Here is a 15,830-nt window from a genome sequence, read left to right as displayed (position 1 = left end):
CTGTTTCCAAACAAACAGAAGGACAAATGCAAAGTGCTAACTAGCAGGATGTACAAACAACTGTCATTGAATATTCAAAAATATTATGGTATTTCTAAAGTTCAACAATACAGCATGTAGAGTCCTTCTTTCATTTTTAATTTTCCTTATTCAGGCACCACAAGGCCACATAAGGAGGGTGAGGTCCCCGGAGTGGACTATATCTTCATCACAGTTGAAGACTTTATGGAATTGGAGAAAAGTGGTGCTCTCCTGGAAAGTGGGACTTATGAAGGTAAGCAGAGTTCTGCTATGAATGTTCCTTGCTACATCACATTTTTTTCCTCTGAAATTAATTAAGACATCAGGTTACCAATGTGCTACTGTTTTTGGTTTGAAAGTTTTAATTAAGATCATTTTAGAAACATATTTCCTAAAGAAAGGTTAAAATACATCTGAAGTAATACCAGTCTTATGATGCCAAGAGAACTGTGTATGTACATACCCACTGAAGTATCTTGTAAAATCCTCCGAAGGCTAAGCTGTTGATCTTGCCAATAAATTATCTTCATCTCTAGGTAGCAACTAGAAGAGCACAGGGCTTGAGTTCAAGTCCCATTATTATATCTCCCATTTCTTCACTTCACTGGCCTTCATTTGCCTCCCATGAAAAATGATGGGTTAGGAAAATAGGATCTGTGGATGAGTGCCAAAGCTCTTTCAGGGTGTCTAACTTGCACCCCAGAATGGCTGTGGATGCAGCCCAATATAAAAATGTAAATTTACTTAAAACATTATGAAAATTTTATGTGTGATTACGTGTCACAATGTATTTAATGTGTGGCCCAGGATGGCTCTTCTTCCAGTGTGGTCCAGAGACACCAAAAGGGTGGATACCCCTGCAAGCAGAATTGCAAGTCTGCTTGTGTAGCTGAGTCAAACGTGAACACAAGATATATTAAAACCTTGAATGGTGCAAGTATGTTTCCATGTAAAGAGCACTGTAACATGAGCCACACTGTGCCTTATTACTCTCCCACTATAAATATTATGTAGCCCAGTTAGTATTCCTGAGCCTCAGCAGTCTTAGATGAGAAGGGGAAATGATAGCATTGAAAAATACAAATAAATAACAGGTTGATATGATCTCATTTATATGTTTAAGTAATATCTGTATGCATGTAGTTTATATGTAATGAAATTAAGTCTTTGCATGAATAATGAAATTTTAAAATAATAAAATAAAAAGTATACTATTTTATTCCATCTTCATAATTTTTATATACATAAATTATATTCATTTGTATTATTAATTCCAAAGATGAATCTAGTTTATTGAACTACAATTAATAGTGAGTGATATTATAAACAAAACTCATGGCATGTGTATTGCTGCTTACCCATAAAATACCTTGAGGTTTACTGTCAGCAAATAAGTTGGGTTTGTTAACATTTGGCTCTCCACTACCTCCTTCATTTACCTGTAGATGTTCAGTAGACTATAGTTATTTAAGAACTCAATATTTTTTAGTTGGTAGAGGTATTACAGTCTCTTTTACTTAACACTCCTTTAGCAGTTTAGGCTGAGACATATGCCTAAGTTATGGCTGAGACATTTAGTTGTTTATCTCCAAATTTTCAAGATATAGGCAAAAATAGCCAGGAAAAGAAAGTGGCTTTACACATGGATCTTGTTTCTTCTTCCGATTGTCAAAAATGAATAACAGTGGAGACTAATTAAAAATATTAAAATAAAGAGCTATATCAATCATATAAGCTGCCTTAAATTATGTATGAAAAATAATGACACGAAAGCAGTCAATAAGTAAACAATAAGTTTTGTAGTTTATTTGCCTGTGGGCTTTATGACATTATTTGGTGGCATTCACTAGTTTGAATGTTTGTAATGATAATGTATTATATCTAGTTACCTTATTTAAATATAACATTTATGTAGCAAAGAACTAATGTCTTAACAAACAGAAATATTCCAAGAATAGGATGATTAACAATATGACCTTTTCTCTAATTTTAAGAATAAAGATTATATTAACTGTATAGAAGGTAAAAAAAATAAAAATAAATGTTCATGTTGAATTTTCGGTATTCTCATGATAAACTAGATGCCATGAAATTTAATATCAGTATATTTTCAAGAATAATCTGGCTTAAAGTTTAGGTTCCTGCTGAATTATTAGGGAAATGTCCTGAAACCATACAAACAGGACCAAGTTTCATGAGCCAGAGTGGGTTGTCACAAATCTCCTTCAGACTTCTTTTCAGCATTGACAGATTAAATTCGATCAGTTTGGTGCCAATTTATTAATCACCCTCAGCATGCACAGAGCTGACCATAGAATAGTAATGCTTATTTACATATATAACTTCAGGGGTATGTTTAGATAGATAAAAGGCTCTTTTCTCAGGCCACAGAAGTATTTGGAAGAACACCCAGGACATATTCTCAGATTTCAGGATCTTCACATTTTCCTACAATTACAGTCGAGAAACCAGTAGAATTGACATTCTAATAAAACAAATCACTGCTCTTCCTTCAAGATGGATCCTGAGCTCTAGGTTCAGGGCTAACACTTCACGCATTATCTATCCATCAAGGAAACGTAGGGGATGCCCTTTCCACTTTGGTGCTTTCACACTATAAAGAGCAAGAATCGTGTGCTGCTCAACTCGACAAATATCTAAGAACTTTTATATTTGTCACACCTTCAGGATGTCAATCTCTCATAAGAGTTCTTTAATAAAATCCCAGTAGTTATATGTTCTTCCTTGTATAGTGTTAGGATCATTGCTTCCTTCTTTCCTCCTGCTAGAACATTCTTGTGCCTTCTCAGTACTGTTTAGAGCCCTCAGCAAGTCTGGAAATTCCATCTCTAATATCTGTGAATCCACTAAAGTAATTAAGAAGATATCGACTTACTCTAAGCATTAAAGTTACACACCTGTTAACAGTGTGGGGCCCTTTAGATTGATTCCAGCCTGCGAACCAAAACAGCAAAACTGCTAAGGCAACTGGAGGTAGAAAGATACCTCCTGCTTCTTCCCGCTTATAATGCTTCCACGTTTGGAGTATTTCTTTTCAGAGACTGAGCGCCCACTCACTTTTCATTAGCAAACATCAAGAAAGACCTGCATAAAATGTCTGGTTAAGCTGCTCATAACTGAGAAAACCATTCTTAGAGTGTGTCTGTGCTCCCCCTGCCCCACCACTCAGTTTCATAATAGGAAACACTTATCTGAGAAGTGCCTATGAAGAAGAATATATTCTTTTAAGCATTTCTTGTATGTATACATTTTTGTCTCATTGTCAATACTTCTAATTTAATTCTGGTGAATAGATGTAGCTAAAATGGAATCTGCCCTTCGATTAGAAACCAGGTAGCCTGCCTGAATTGTGGTTTTCCCTCTTAGGAACTGGTTTAAAGTCCTTGCTCCAACAGAACAATTCTGTTGCTTACCAGAGGTCGCAAGGAACACCTTAATGTGCTTGAATTATCATCTACTGTTCGGCCAAATGGCTCTGGGCAGAACTTTAGCAGATTCTGAAAGCTTTTTTTCTGCATCTCCAACCCAAGCCAGGCTGAAAACCTAATTTCAGTTTGCTTTAAAACAGCTGCTGAATGGCCTTGAATGTAAATGACCCCGAGGTTTTGGCTCTGAAGGACCATAAGGTGTGGGTAAGGAGACTCTTTTCTGTAACTTAGATGATCTCTTTTTTACCTTTTCATGTTCACTCAAGTTTTAGTTAATAGAACAAGGCCCAGTGGCAAGCCTGTTACCTCAGGTACCTCAGGTAACATGAACGTTACAAACCTCCATGTCAGGACTGAAGGTGTAGTCTTCATGTGAAACACAGACACAGAATTCTTTGGATGAATGCAGATAATTCCTTTGATATTAAGGTTACATGCAGTTATAAGGGAGATACCAAGAGGTAGTAGCATTAAATAAGTAGGTCTAGTTATCTGGTTCTCGAAGTACTGGGAGGGACACAGTGTCTTTGGGAACTGTCCAAAGTGCTTAATTACCTAGGGCTGTAAATCAGTGAGTCTTCCCTGACCTATTTCTTCCATTTATCTGGGTTGCTAGTTCATGGTTTCACTAACCACTCATACCAGTTGTCTGTCTCAATCTATGTTCTGTATGTTGTTATTAACTAATCCCATGTCCCCTGAGTTGTGCCTGGACTCTCGTTTCATTTAATTCATATTTTAAAAGCAGTTATGTTTCTGAGTAGTACTACTGTTGGAACATCTGCTACCCTATTTTGCTGTTGTGCTTTTAAATTGAAAACAAAGCAGTTTTTTTATGTATTGAAGAAGGTACTGACCCTAAATTTAAACATTTTCTTTAAATGAATGTAAACTCGGTTGTAACATTACCCCAATTTTTAAAAGAATCAAATTAAGACCAGCAAGCTATTTGAGCATCTGACAGAAACAGTGAAAATATGGCACTCACCTTCTCCTTAATTGCTGTGGTTTCTCTTAACAGTGAACCCTAATATATATATAATCAAGCCTACAGCAAACAGTATACCTAATGTCCTAAACAATTTTATCACAAGGACTCTGAAATTCAGGTTTTCTCACATCTGTTCATAAGAGTGCTGTTTTTCCTGATGCAGCACATAAATTTTTATAAAAACTTAGGTATTGAGTACAAATAATTTTCTAGTGAAACAAGCCAAATACTCCTATGATGACAGAAGAGATACAACAAATTTTATAGAAATTCATTTTATTTTAATAACTAAATTTAACATTGGATTTTTTAAACATGACCTTTACACATTTATTATTGAAATTTTGAATCTATTCTCAATCAAGATAATGTTGAATGATAGAGATATTCAATACATAAAAATAATTATTGGTACTATAAATAGTCTTGAGATAAACCATTCTTCTATAAGTCTTGAGATGAACCATTCTTCTTCTATCCACTGAAATGTAAATGTTTCCTAAAGGGCAGATCAATGCTTACATTGATGTAAGATTGATATCATTGCAGGAGGCCAAAATGAAATAAAATGTTCTTTTTTCCCTTTCCCTTATACCCAGTCACAAGAGAACATTTTACTATGTAAGTAATAACTTCCATAATAACAGTAGATTATTGAAGTTTGCAGTTTAAAAGGACCCAGCTGTTATTTCATATCCAGGTTGAAATATTTTTTTCTTTTGATACTTGCTTCGTTTTCTTTCTTTTGGCAGTATTGCTATTGTGGACCATACTAAGCCATGTACTTGTATGCTTATGTTTAAGAACACTAACCATTAATACTTAATGCTCACTAAATGTTGATTTTACCAGTAGAGGAAAACATTTAGTGAAGTTTTACATCCCTTTGAGATCTTACAATGCCTTTTTTTCTTGAAGTGATTCAATCTGTCTTCAGAACCACTGACAGAGAGTATATGGTTTGTTTGGGTTTTTTTTGCATGCTGTTTGGTTTTTGTGAAATACACTAAGGCTGGAAGTGTTATTGTTATTAAAATGTGACAAAATTCTCTCTTGGCCTTAGGACTTTTGTAACCCCAGCCAATTTTGAGATAAGTAGTACAAATACCTATTTTTGAGTAACTTTTTTCTTTCGAAGGAGACAAGAAGGAATGAATCAATCCACTAACTAATTTAATATTATCATATAAATTATAAGTGAAAGACTAAAGTCAAGGAAAATGAAATGGCTTTTTTACTATTGCATAAAGTACAACATTAACCAATTTACTATCAGTTGTATATATTTTTGTTCAGTTGTAGCTGAAAAGAATAGAAACAATTTTTTGGAGTATATCATTAAAATAAAATCAGTATTCATGGGCACAGAACTCACTTCTTTGACTTTCTCACAACCCATAATAAAATTAGGTGAAGCCTGGGGTTTCAAAATTGTGATATCCAGGGTTTAATTAATTTCCCTCAAACTCATGTCTTGAATTATAATGATTTTTATAACTCCTTTGCACATTCTTATAAATATTTATCTGAAACAAATTAAGACTTCACCTGAAAAAAATTATGTCCCTTATTTAATTCCAAGAAAAATGAGAAAAATGAATGATTTCAAAATCCCTACTTATATTTCTTTCCACTGTTTCAACAAGCAGAACCTATTTTTCTTTTCTGATTAGGTGAATATTTTCAAGTCCTCTGAGTTGTTTTTCTGAGTGGACAAAAAGTAAATAATAATATTGATAATAAATATTTCATAATTTTTGTGTGTATTATATGGTTGGGAATATATGTTGAGATATATTCATGAGATCTCACAATTCCATGACTTTCAAATAGAGTAAAACTACTCATTACAGAGGTGACACACAAGAGAATCTTGATCAAATTTATTACTGTCTTCTATTGAGAGGCCATATTTCTCTGAAATAACATCAGCATAGTGATGATCAATGGCTCATGCCATCAGTCTTAGATTAGACATACAGATCTTCCTAAAAGAGAACTTTTATTTACCCCAGTTCTTCTCAGTGGTGCCCTTCCTGTAAGGTTTTTTCAGAGACCTATTTCACACCTCAGTGGTTGGAAAAATATAACCTAACATCCTATTCTACAAAAGTCATTTTGTATTTGAATTTCAAGTCTGAAAAATAAAACTTTCTAAGCCATTTTTTCTTATGTCTTTTGTACTCCTGGTAGGAGGGACAGAGGCATGGAACTGTTATTTTCCTCAGAGAATAGAAATCAAAAATAGAAACAGTAGTGCCTAATTTTTGTTGTTAAGTAAGTTCTTTATTTCAGGACGTAGATATTCATCTCCAATAAAGTTGCAAGAGATGTAGTTTATGTTATGAATTATTTTTATCAATGGCAACTTTCGTTCAGACTGTGCTCAATAACGATATCTGAAACTTCGAGACCTCCATTAATCATGCTGCAAAGTAGGCAGAGAAACTGAGTGCTTTTACCAAAAATTGGGAAGTGATAGTTCTTAAAATACCCTGCTGCCACATGTTTAAAAGCAACATGTTTAGAACATTTTCACCATAGGAGAACTATTCCTTGTTAAAGACTTGGAAATTCTGGCAATTGTGGAAAATTATTCACAATGCTACATTAAAATTTAATATACTGAAGCAGTCAGTCCCTCCTGATATAATAAACAGCTCTCTTAGATCTATTCTAGTCTGTATATGTAGGTAACAATCAGATAAAATTAGTACCAACTGGTCATCTGATCTTGTCTGTATCAGACTATTTTCATGAAACTAAGTTTTTAAAGACTCTACAAATGTGAATTTTTAGGGACAAGTAAAAACACAAATTGATAGTATTTGTTGTAACAAAATGGAAAGTATGACTTATACTGTCTTTAGCCTATTTGTATTAGCTATGGGGGCTTCCTTTCTAATCTTCCTGGAACAGAACAAGCACATCCCTACCCACCTAGAGTCTTGAATTTGTTATTTGATATTTCATGTTCCTGGACTACTTGTCTTCCAACCACTTTGGTTATCTCACTTTGAGATATTTACCCTTGAGTCTTCAGGAAACTCTTACTTGACAACCTTATCTAACATTGTACCTGCTGACATTTTCCATCCCCTTCCTTGATTTATTTTTTTTACTGCACTTACTATAACTGAAAATATATTTTATGTCTCTTACTCAGTTATTGTCTATATCCACCCACTCAAATGTAAACTTCAAGAGGTCAGATAATATGTTTGGATCACTGCTAATTCTTGAGTTTAGAATTGTCAACTAGAAAGCACTCAATTAATATGAGTTGACTGAAGGAATGAATGTGAAGGTTCACTTCTTAAAACCTTAATCTCCACATAGAAGTTTAGTCTGCCCTAGGACTAGGAGACATCCACTTCCTAATTCAAAATGTTGTAGGTCAATGGTTTAAAGTTGCAGCATCAATTTGACCCCAGAATCTTTTCTTAGATAAAACATATCATACTTGTAATAATTTAATTCTTGCATTATTTATCTTGTTCCCCTTGCTTTTAAATTTTTTTCAAATGTTAATTCTTTTGATTAACTTTATGAGTCCTTGTTCTGAGTTCCCATACTTGTTTCTCTCTCAGTATCACATAAACGATATCACTTTCTCCAGAAAATGGTGCTTATCTTTATGGCCATTTCTCAGAATGTGGTTTTTACTATAGTAATTCATGGCTTGTCAACTTACTCAAACTCAAAATCTAGTAGATTTGGTCTACAAAACCGTATGTTCCACTAACTTCCCTCTCCACCCAATTTTTATTGATTGTACCACCTAAATACTTCTTGGACTAATGATAATTACCTTTTCAACCACAAAGACTATTGATTTTTCTACATGTAGTACAGAAAGTCAGTGGAGAGCTGGAAAATGGAAGTAATGAGGCCAAACCTAGCAGTGAGATAGAAGAGACTGAGGAATATTGCCAAATATACAGATACAGGAAGTTATTTTTAAAACAAAGGAGCAAGTGTGTGTGTTCTCTCACTAAAGGAATATCAAAGCATTGTAATTAATGTGGACATATGGTGCTCGGAATTTGTTGGGTATTTCACTAACATTTTCTGTCTGATTTTCAATAAATTATAAGGCAACATGAATTGGTTTATTATTATTTATTCTATGAGAATTAATGAAAATTAGATGGAAATATAATTTTACTTACGTATTAATTATACACCGCTAATAAGATTCCTACTCTTCCATTACCTTTCTCTCTCTTTTTTCCCCATTTCTTTAAATTTTCTTTAAAGAAATGGGAAATATGTAAAAGTTTGATTCCTTTCACTCAGAAGATAATGGCTAAAATGACAAATCTGAAAACTTGTATTTTAAAATTGAATTCTAAAGGCAACCTAAATACTTAATACAACATAAACAGTCAAGCAAAAAGTTTTAAACAGCTCTGACTGATATGGCTCAGTTGGTTGGGTGTCATCCCACAAAGTGTAAGGTTGCCAGTTTGACTCCTGGTCAGGGCTATTTATATTCCCTTTTTTCTTACCTTTCAAGTGATTTTTGCTACCAAGAGCTGACTGGCATTGTTTGCTTTCTTTATTCTCATTTTATTAATCCTTTGCTTTCTCCCGAAAATTGCAACTCCCACATGGATTTTCTACTATAGTCGTACTTTACATCCTAATAATCTTCACCACTTGAGGTATGCTACATTTTATAATTTAGTTAGTCTTATTTCTTGATTCTGTCTCTTACATTTAAATACATTATTTCCCTGTATGTTCTCTGAGCAGAAATTTAACTAAAATGACTTCTGTGTCCTGTGCAAGAAGCAAAACTGTCACAGAAATGGGCATGCCCATAGACTTTGGTTCAAGCAAAAGTTGTGTCATTTAGCAAGGTACATGCTCAAAACCTGTAACTGACCCTGATTGGCCACATTTTCTATGTTATTCAATTAGCCCAATAATATATTGGAATCCACCCTCTTGACAAATGGATCCTTACACATTTAATATTTTCTGAATGAAATTATTTCAATTGATATTTTATCTCATTTTCTTTTCAGAATTTAGTAAATTATATCATATTCCTGTAAATTAGAAAATATAATATTTTACTATTTTGTTGCTATTCTCTTAATATTAAAATTTTCATTCTTTTATCTAAACAGGCCTTCCTAGTAGTTGTAATTAAGAAGCTTTTGGGGGGAACACAAGTTTGTTTCTGAGTATAGGAAGATTCTGAGCTAACAAAAGAAAAGTACTTTATTTTTATTTATACTTTTGTTATTTTATTCTTAATTCAAAATTTTACTTTATTTCTAAACCATCTACTGGTGATACTCAGTCTCAGCTAATTGCATTCCCTGCATTTTTGCTGCTTGTTATTTTCTTTTCTTGGGTGTCTTTACAATTATCATTTGATTTAATTCCGTTGTTTACAATTTGAAGCTACACTTGCTTTATGGTCCACTGCAAAACTTCTTATTACAGATTTGGACTTAGAAATATGGTTGAATAAAATTGTTTGTGTTCTTTCAATATGGGTGTCCAGTTACTCAAAAGGCGTTTTTGCTTTTTATGTTTTAAATTTGCATAACTTTGCTATTAGTGTACAAAATGCACCTATATGGTATCTACTTTTCAGAAACATTAATGAGAGTAGAAATCATATAGGAGAGTAAAGACGCATTCCCAAGAGTGATTGAAAGTATATCACAACTGCCTCAGAATAACAAAATATTTATCAAGATCTTATCTAAAGTAACAAAATACATTAAATGTGAGCATGAAAATACTGAGGCAGCAGGTTGAGAAGCTAGAATTTAGTTTATAAAAGGCAGCCGCTGAGGGGAGAGGTGGTCGGGTTGCTGGAGAGCAGGACTGTGACAGACCTTGCTAACACAGAGTGAATTCAAGTCTTAAGACAGTAATTTTCAACTGATTTGTGCTAGCCATCTCCTTTCAAGTGCAAGAATTGTTGGCAGAGTGCTTGAAGAAATTAAGTAGAACTACAGTAGTACAATATTCCAAGTTGGGCAATTGTCTGATGGAGTTGTTTGCATCCCAGGCTGCACCTGTACGTTCTAAAAAGTTCCAATCTCTTTGATGTCAACTAAACTGTACCACCATGTCCTTCACATTTTCTGACCAACAACACTGGCACAGAAAGTATCCTCACTTGAAGCAAGAAATAAGTTCTGAAAACATATTAAAATGTACTGGGTAGCTAGTAAGGGTTACAGTACCCTGAGGAAGCAAGGCATTGTTTGGGAACTGTTGTGACTTAGAGGAAGCCAAAATTATATGTCCAAGTATTCAGTTGAGGCATAGGAATCATAAGTCCAATGCTAGTCTTGGCATTGGAAATTTACTGAAAGAGGTCTAGGAGAATACAAGTGTTGTATTTAAATGGCTGATGAGTTGCATGTGACAGAGAAATGAGACTTGTTCTGAGTGACCTTAAGAAGTGGAACTAGGACAAAAATTAGACAAAGACACAAAGATTGTGGTTTGATCTACAGATTGCTTTCTAATAGTCAGGTCTAATAAAAAATAAACTGCATTGGTAAGCAGCAATGCAATCAGTTTATTTTTTCCCTCCCCTCTCTGTAAAATAAAAAATAAAATATTTTTTAAAGATTTAAAAAATTATTTTTGAAAAATTATATTGCATTTATTGGGGTGACATTGGTCAATAAAATTATATAGGTTTCAGGTGTACAATTCTGCAATATATCATCTGTATATTGTGGTATGTGTTATCCACCCAAAGTCAAGTTTTCTTTCATCACCATTTATCCCCCTTTACTTTTTTTTTATCTCCCCCCACCCCCATTTTTCTCTGGTAATCACCATACTCTTGTGTGCCTCCATGAATTTTGGGGGGGTTTCCACTTTAATTCCTTTACTTTTTTTCACCCAGCCTTGCAACCCCTCTCCCTTCTGACAGCTATCAGTCTGTTTTCTGTATCACTGAGTCCGTCTCTATTTGGTTTATGTGTGGAATCTGGTGAACAAAGGGAGAACAAAAAAACAAAGGGAGTAAAAATTTAAAGTTAGAAATGGTGAAATTTTTTGATGTAAGAAATAGCCCACATATATAAAAAAACAGAAGCAAAGAAAGCAAAATTGGGGAAACCTGGGAGGGGTATGTCAAGCAGAATACAAGAGCATGTAAACTTTAAGACAAGGGGAAATTTTATAGAACAGTCATGTTAACTCTATTTTAAAACTTTATTAATGCCATAAAAATGTAAATACTATAAATCTGGATAGTTTGTCAAAAGTAGGCTATCACATGCAAAAATAAATTGAATTGGAATGTAAAAGAGAAATCAGAGGTAAACCAAAGTAACATTTTAGAAGATGTTTGCACAAATCCAATTTTAGAAAACATTTCAAAACTAGCACATGACTAAAAATATTTAAGAGAAAATCGTACTGAACATACATATGTCGATATGTGTGTGTGCATACAGACGCATACATACACACACACACAATCGCTCTCTCTGTCTCTGTCTCTGTCTCTCTCTCTCCTCTTTCCACTCCCATTCCTGGTTCTCCTCTCCTCTTATTCTCTTTGACCACTCTCTCTCACTCGCTTACACTCACTGCTCACAAAGTTGCTTAGCCTTCATTCTTTGTAGTTTATAGGTACACAAATCAAATGGCATACCCTTAAATCTGTATCCCCAACTCAGACCTAGTTCATGGGTTTAAACCTATATATAGCTTCCATTTGTGTACTGAAAAGACATAAACTAAAGTTCTCCTCAGTCGAGCACACCATCTCCTCAAAACTTCTGTCGTTCCTATAGTCTCAATATTGGTAAATATCATAGCTACTAACGTGATTGCCCAGGTCTTAAACCTAGGAGTTATCTTTGATTCCCCACAATATCCAAGCAATCATCCAGTCCTTCCAAGGATGTGCCCTGTTTGGTCTATTCCCAATGACCCTGCCACTGTCCATACTTTAACCATCTCAGAGAACACCAAAAGTCTCCTTCTTGGCTTTTCTCTCTTGGTGCTGGAATAGTCCAATACCTAAATTTAATCGTGGTACTTCTCTGCTAAAAACAGCTTGCAGCAACTCATGCAATAAATTCTTCTTATGCCATAAAATGTTATGGCCCTTCTCATTCCTCATAGCCTCATTATTCTCCACTCACCAATATCTCCCCAGGAAACACAAGTTCCTTGAAGTTGCTCTGAAATATTTCATTCATCTACACCAACATGCCTCTATGCTTGGATTTTCCTCTGCTCTCCTCCAGGGTCTGCTGGATTCAGTTTATCTCCAAACAGACTATTCATGCACCCTCATAGTCACCATAGTGATTATAGAATTATAATCTTCACAGCGTAGAATTGTTAGATTAAAGAATATTTCACTATGTAATTGTACATGTTAACCAATATTAGGTCCATGTAATCTTTCTTTTTAAAGGCTAATGTTCCAGCGTTTGCTATCTCAGTGAATAATTTTTTATCCACCCATTTGCCTAACTAGAATGCTGAGTCATTCTTGACATCTTTCTCCCTCATCTCCATGTCCATTCTTTCACCAAGACCAATCAACATTTACTTCTGAACATCATTTGAATTCTTCCATTTCTCCTCATTTTCACCATGGCCATCAAGCTAGTCTAAGATGCATTATTTCTTCCTGGATTGCCACTGTATGTCTTCTAAATAGCTTACTTATATGTACTGTGGATTCTCGCCACTCCCATTTTCACATTACATTCAGAGTTATTTTTTTAAAGTGCACAGCCAGACCCACTTCTTTCCCACTGGCACTCCCCATCACCCAGCCACATACACACACATATAAAAATTTGTGGATCCACAAAAAAAATGTGTGGATCCACAGCACAACTTTTATCTTGAGAATAAGAAATTGTAGGCAACCTGGTTTTTCTTTATTGGGAGTATAGGTACATGAACTGTGTGGGAACACATGGTATGGAACAGCTAGAAGCAACAAATTACTGTACTCTTAATAGCATGAATGAATCTTAAGATCATGTTTCCAAATAGAAAAAAATAAATTCATAGATATACAGAGCAATCCGATGGTTGCCAGAGGGGAGGGAGGCAGGGGATGGGAAAAAAAGGGAGAAGGAGATCAAGAAGTGCAAACTTGCACTTGCAAAATAAGTCATGATGATGACTTAGGGTCATCATAGGGCATAGCATAGGGTATAGAGTCAATAACATTGCAATAAATAAATACAGTGACAAATGGTTACTACACCTATTGTGGTAATTATTTTGTAAAGTATATAACTGCAGAATCACTTTGCTATATACTTGAAACTAACATAAGACTATATCAACTCTACTTAAAATTTTTTAAAAAGCAGAATAAATGAAATAAATTAAAAAAGACACTAGATAGATCTACAGCACATTGCCCCCTACATAAATTTAAATGTATTTATACAAAGCAATCAATATCAGCAGGAATATATTCAAGCCCAAATGTGTTTTTTAAACTACCTGCTCACATATTCTGCTTCATTTTCTTCTTAGCACTTAACATCTAGTCAACTTATTTTTTAAAAGACTTTATTTCTTTATTTTTAAAGGAGAGAAAATGAGGGAGGAGGAAAGGGAGAGAAACACTGTTATGTGATTGGTTGCCCCTTGCATGCCTCCTACTGGGAACCTGAACTACAACCTAGGCATGTGCTTTGACTATTTGGAATCAAACCCAGACCTCTCTATTTGCAGAAAGATGCCCAACCCACTGAGCCACATCTGTCAAGGCTCTAATCAAGTTATATTTTATTTTTTATTGTATCATTATATCTCTGTCTTCCTCAGTATAAATGTAAATTCCATAAGAGATTTCAATCTGTTTGGTTCATAGCTATTTTCCAAATTCCTAAAATAGTAAGTGGCACAAATTAGAACATGCTCAATAAATATTAGTTTAATGAATGAGTTTTTATTAGGTACATTAGAATATTTGTCTAAGGTATATGTGAGGGATAATGGGATTTAGTATAAGAATTAAAAGCAATCCATAGATTAATCAATCAAAAAATCAACAATAAGTGGGGAGACCAAAATTCTTGACATAATCTTAAAAACCATTTGGGTTCTATTTTATATTTATCCCTGGAGCATCATCTCTCCCAGTGCCCTCCCTATGCATCAACATATTTCAACCGCATACTCCCAGTTCTCTGAAATGTGCCATATTCTTTGACACCTCAGGATCATGATGCTTATTGTTTTCTTTGTCTGAACATATTTCCTACCCATACTTCCCTCTCCTCAATATTTTGCCTAGTTAAATTCTATTCATTATTTAGACACCAGTTCATGGACTACCTCTTCAAGAAATCTATTCGGACTCCTTTAGTCTACATTGCTGCCATGGAATCCTGTAATCCTATTTCTTCTGGGTATCTATATATATACATATTGAATGTAGTTATGCATTTGATTTTAGTAGCAATCTACCTGAACACTCTATAAGCTCCACAAGCCACTCTTTCTCATTTTGATCATTATTGTACTTCTGGTACCTAACTACTACTTAGCACAGAGTAGTTATTCAATAAACATTAACCATTTGAATGAGTCTTTTTACATACATTTCTTTGTAACCATTTAAGAATTCTGAATTTTCCAAGCTAAGAAAGCTTTACCCTCAAACTTTGTAGTCCATTTCCAGGTTAACTTTTTATCAAAATGGTCTTCATACAGGTCTCATTGTCTCATCAGAAATGACATCTAGGTCTCCAACCTAGATAAGATTTCCTCCTAAGAGTCATCTAATGGAGTCAGAAAGCAAGAAGCTCATTTTTTTAAGTTGACAGGAACTTATAGTAGAGCATCTCATCATTATTTGCTTTCTTAAGAAAAAGATTAATTATATCAAGAAAATTAATATTTCTTTTGCCTTTGAGCCAGATCCTGTGCCTTGTTCAGCTTAATTTTTTAATTTAGTACTTTTCATTATCAGTTTTCTTGGCATCCTTCACTGTTTCTGTCACTGTAATTGAAAAAAAAAAACCAGGAAATTTTTGATGACTGAAAGAATGAGTCCTTATACCTAGCAACCAGTGCCTGGCATTGCTCATTATGAAGGGATGTGGCTTTTCAAAGTTAGGGAGCTATAGCTTTGATCAGATTGCTCTTAAAAATCTCCATTAACTTTCCCCATTATTATAATTCTTGATTAATCAATTAATTGCAACTCCTTTCCTAAGGCTGAAAACAAAGAATAAATGAAATCTGATGAAAAACTATGTAATGGTATGAGTTTGCTTTTTAAAATGATGTTTTTAACCTACATGTCACTTTATTTTTTCTAATAATATATTTAATAGATCAAAATAAGCATAAATGATCAAAATAAGCATAAAAACATTCTACAG

At 34.2% G+C, this 15,830-nt stretch overlaps 1 protein-coding gene across 3 annotated transcripts in view; it reads left to right on the top strand.

The window, feature by feature from the left end:
• The window catches only part of MAGI2 (membrane associated guanylate kinase, WW and PDZ domain containing 2), a 1,409,833-nt gene that overhangs the window by 809,563 nt on the left and 584,440 nt on the right, over positions 1–15,830 (top strand). For all 3 annotated transcript variants that reach the window (XM_053668925.1, XM_053668924.1, XM_053668923.1), the window contains exon 3: positions 155–274. In XM_053668925.1, the coding sequence (XP_053524900.1) occupies positions 155–274 (120 nt within the window). The remainder of the gene's footprint in view (positions 1–154; positions 275–15,830) is intronic.

This window comes from Artibeus jamaicensis, unplaced genomic scaffold, assembly GCF_021234435.1.
Source record: "Artibeus jamaicensis isolate MK-2021 breed Jamaican fruit bat unplaced genomic scaffold, CSHL_Jam_final contig_518, whole genome shotgun sequence".
NCBI lineage: Eukaryota > Metazoa > Chordata > Mammalia > Chiroptera > Phyllostomidae > Artibeus > Artibeus jamaicensis.
The sequence above is the reverse complement of the archived record's forward strand: the minus strand, read 5'-3'. Positions and strand labels throughout refer to the sequence as shown.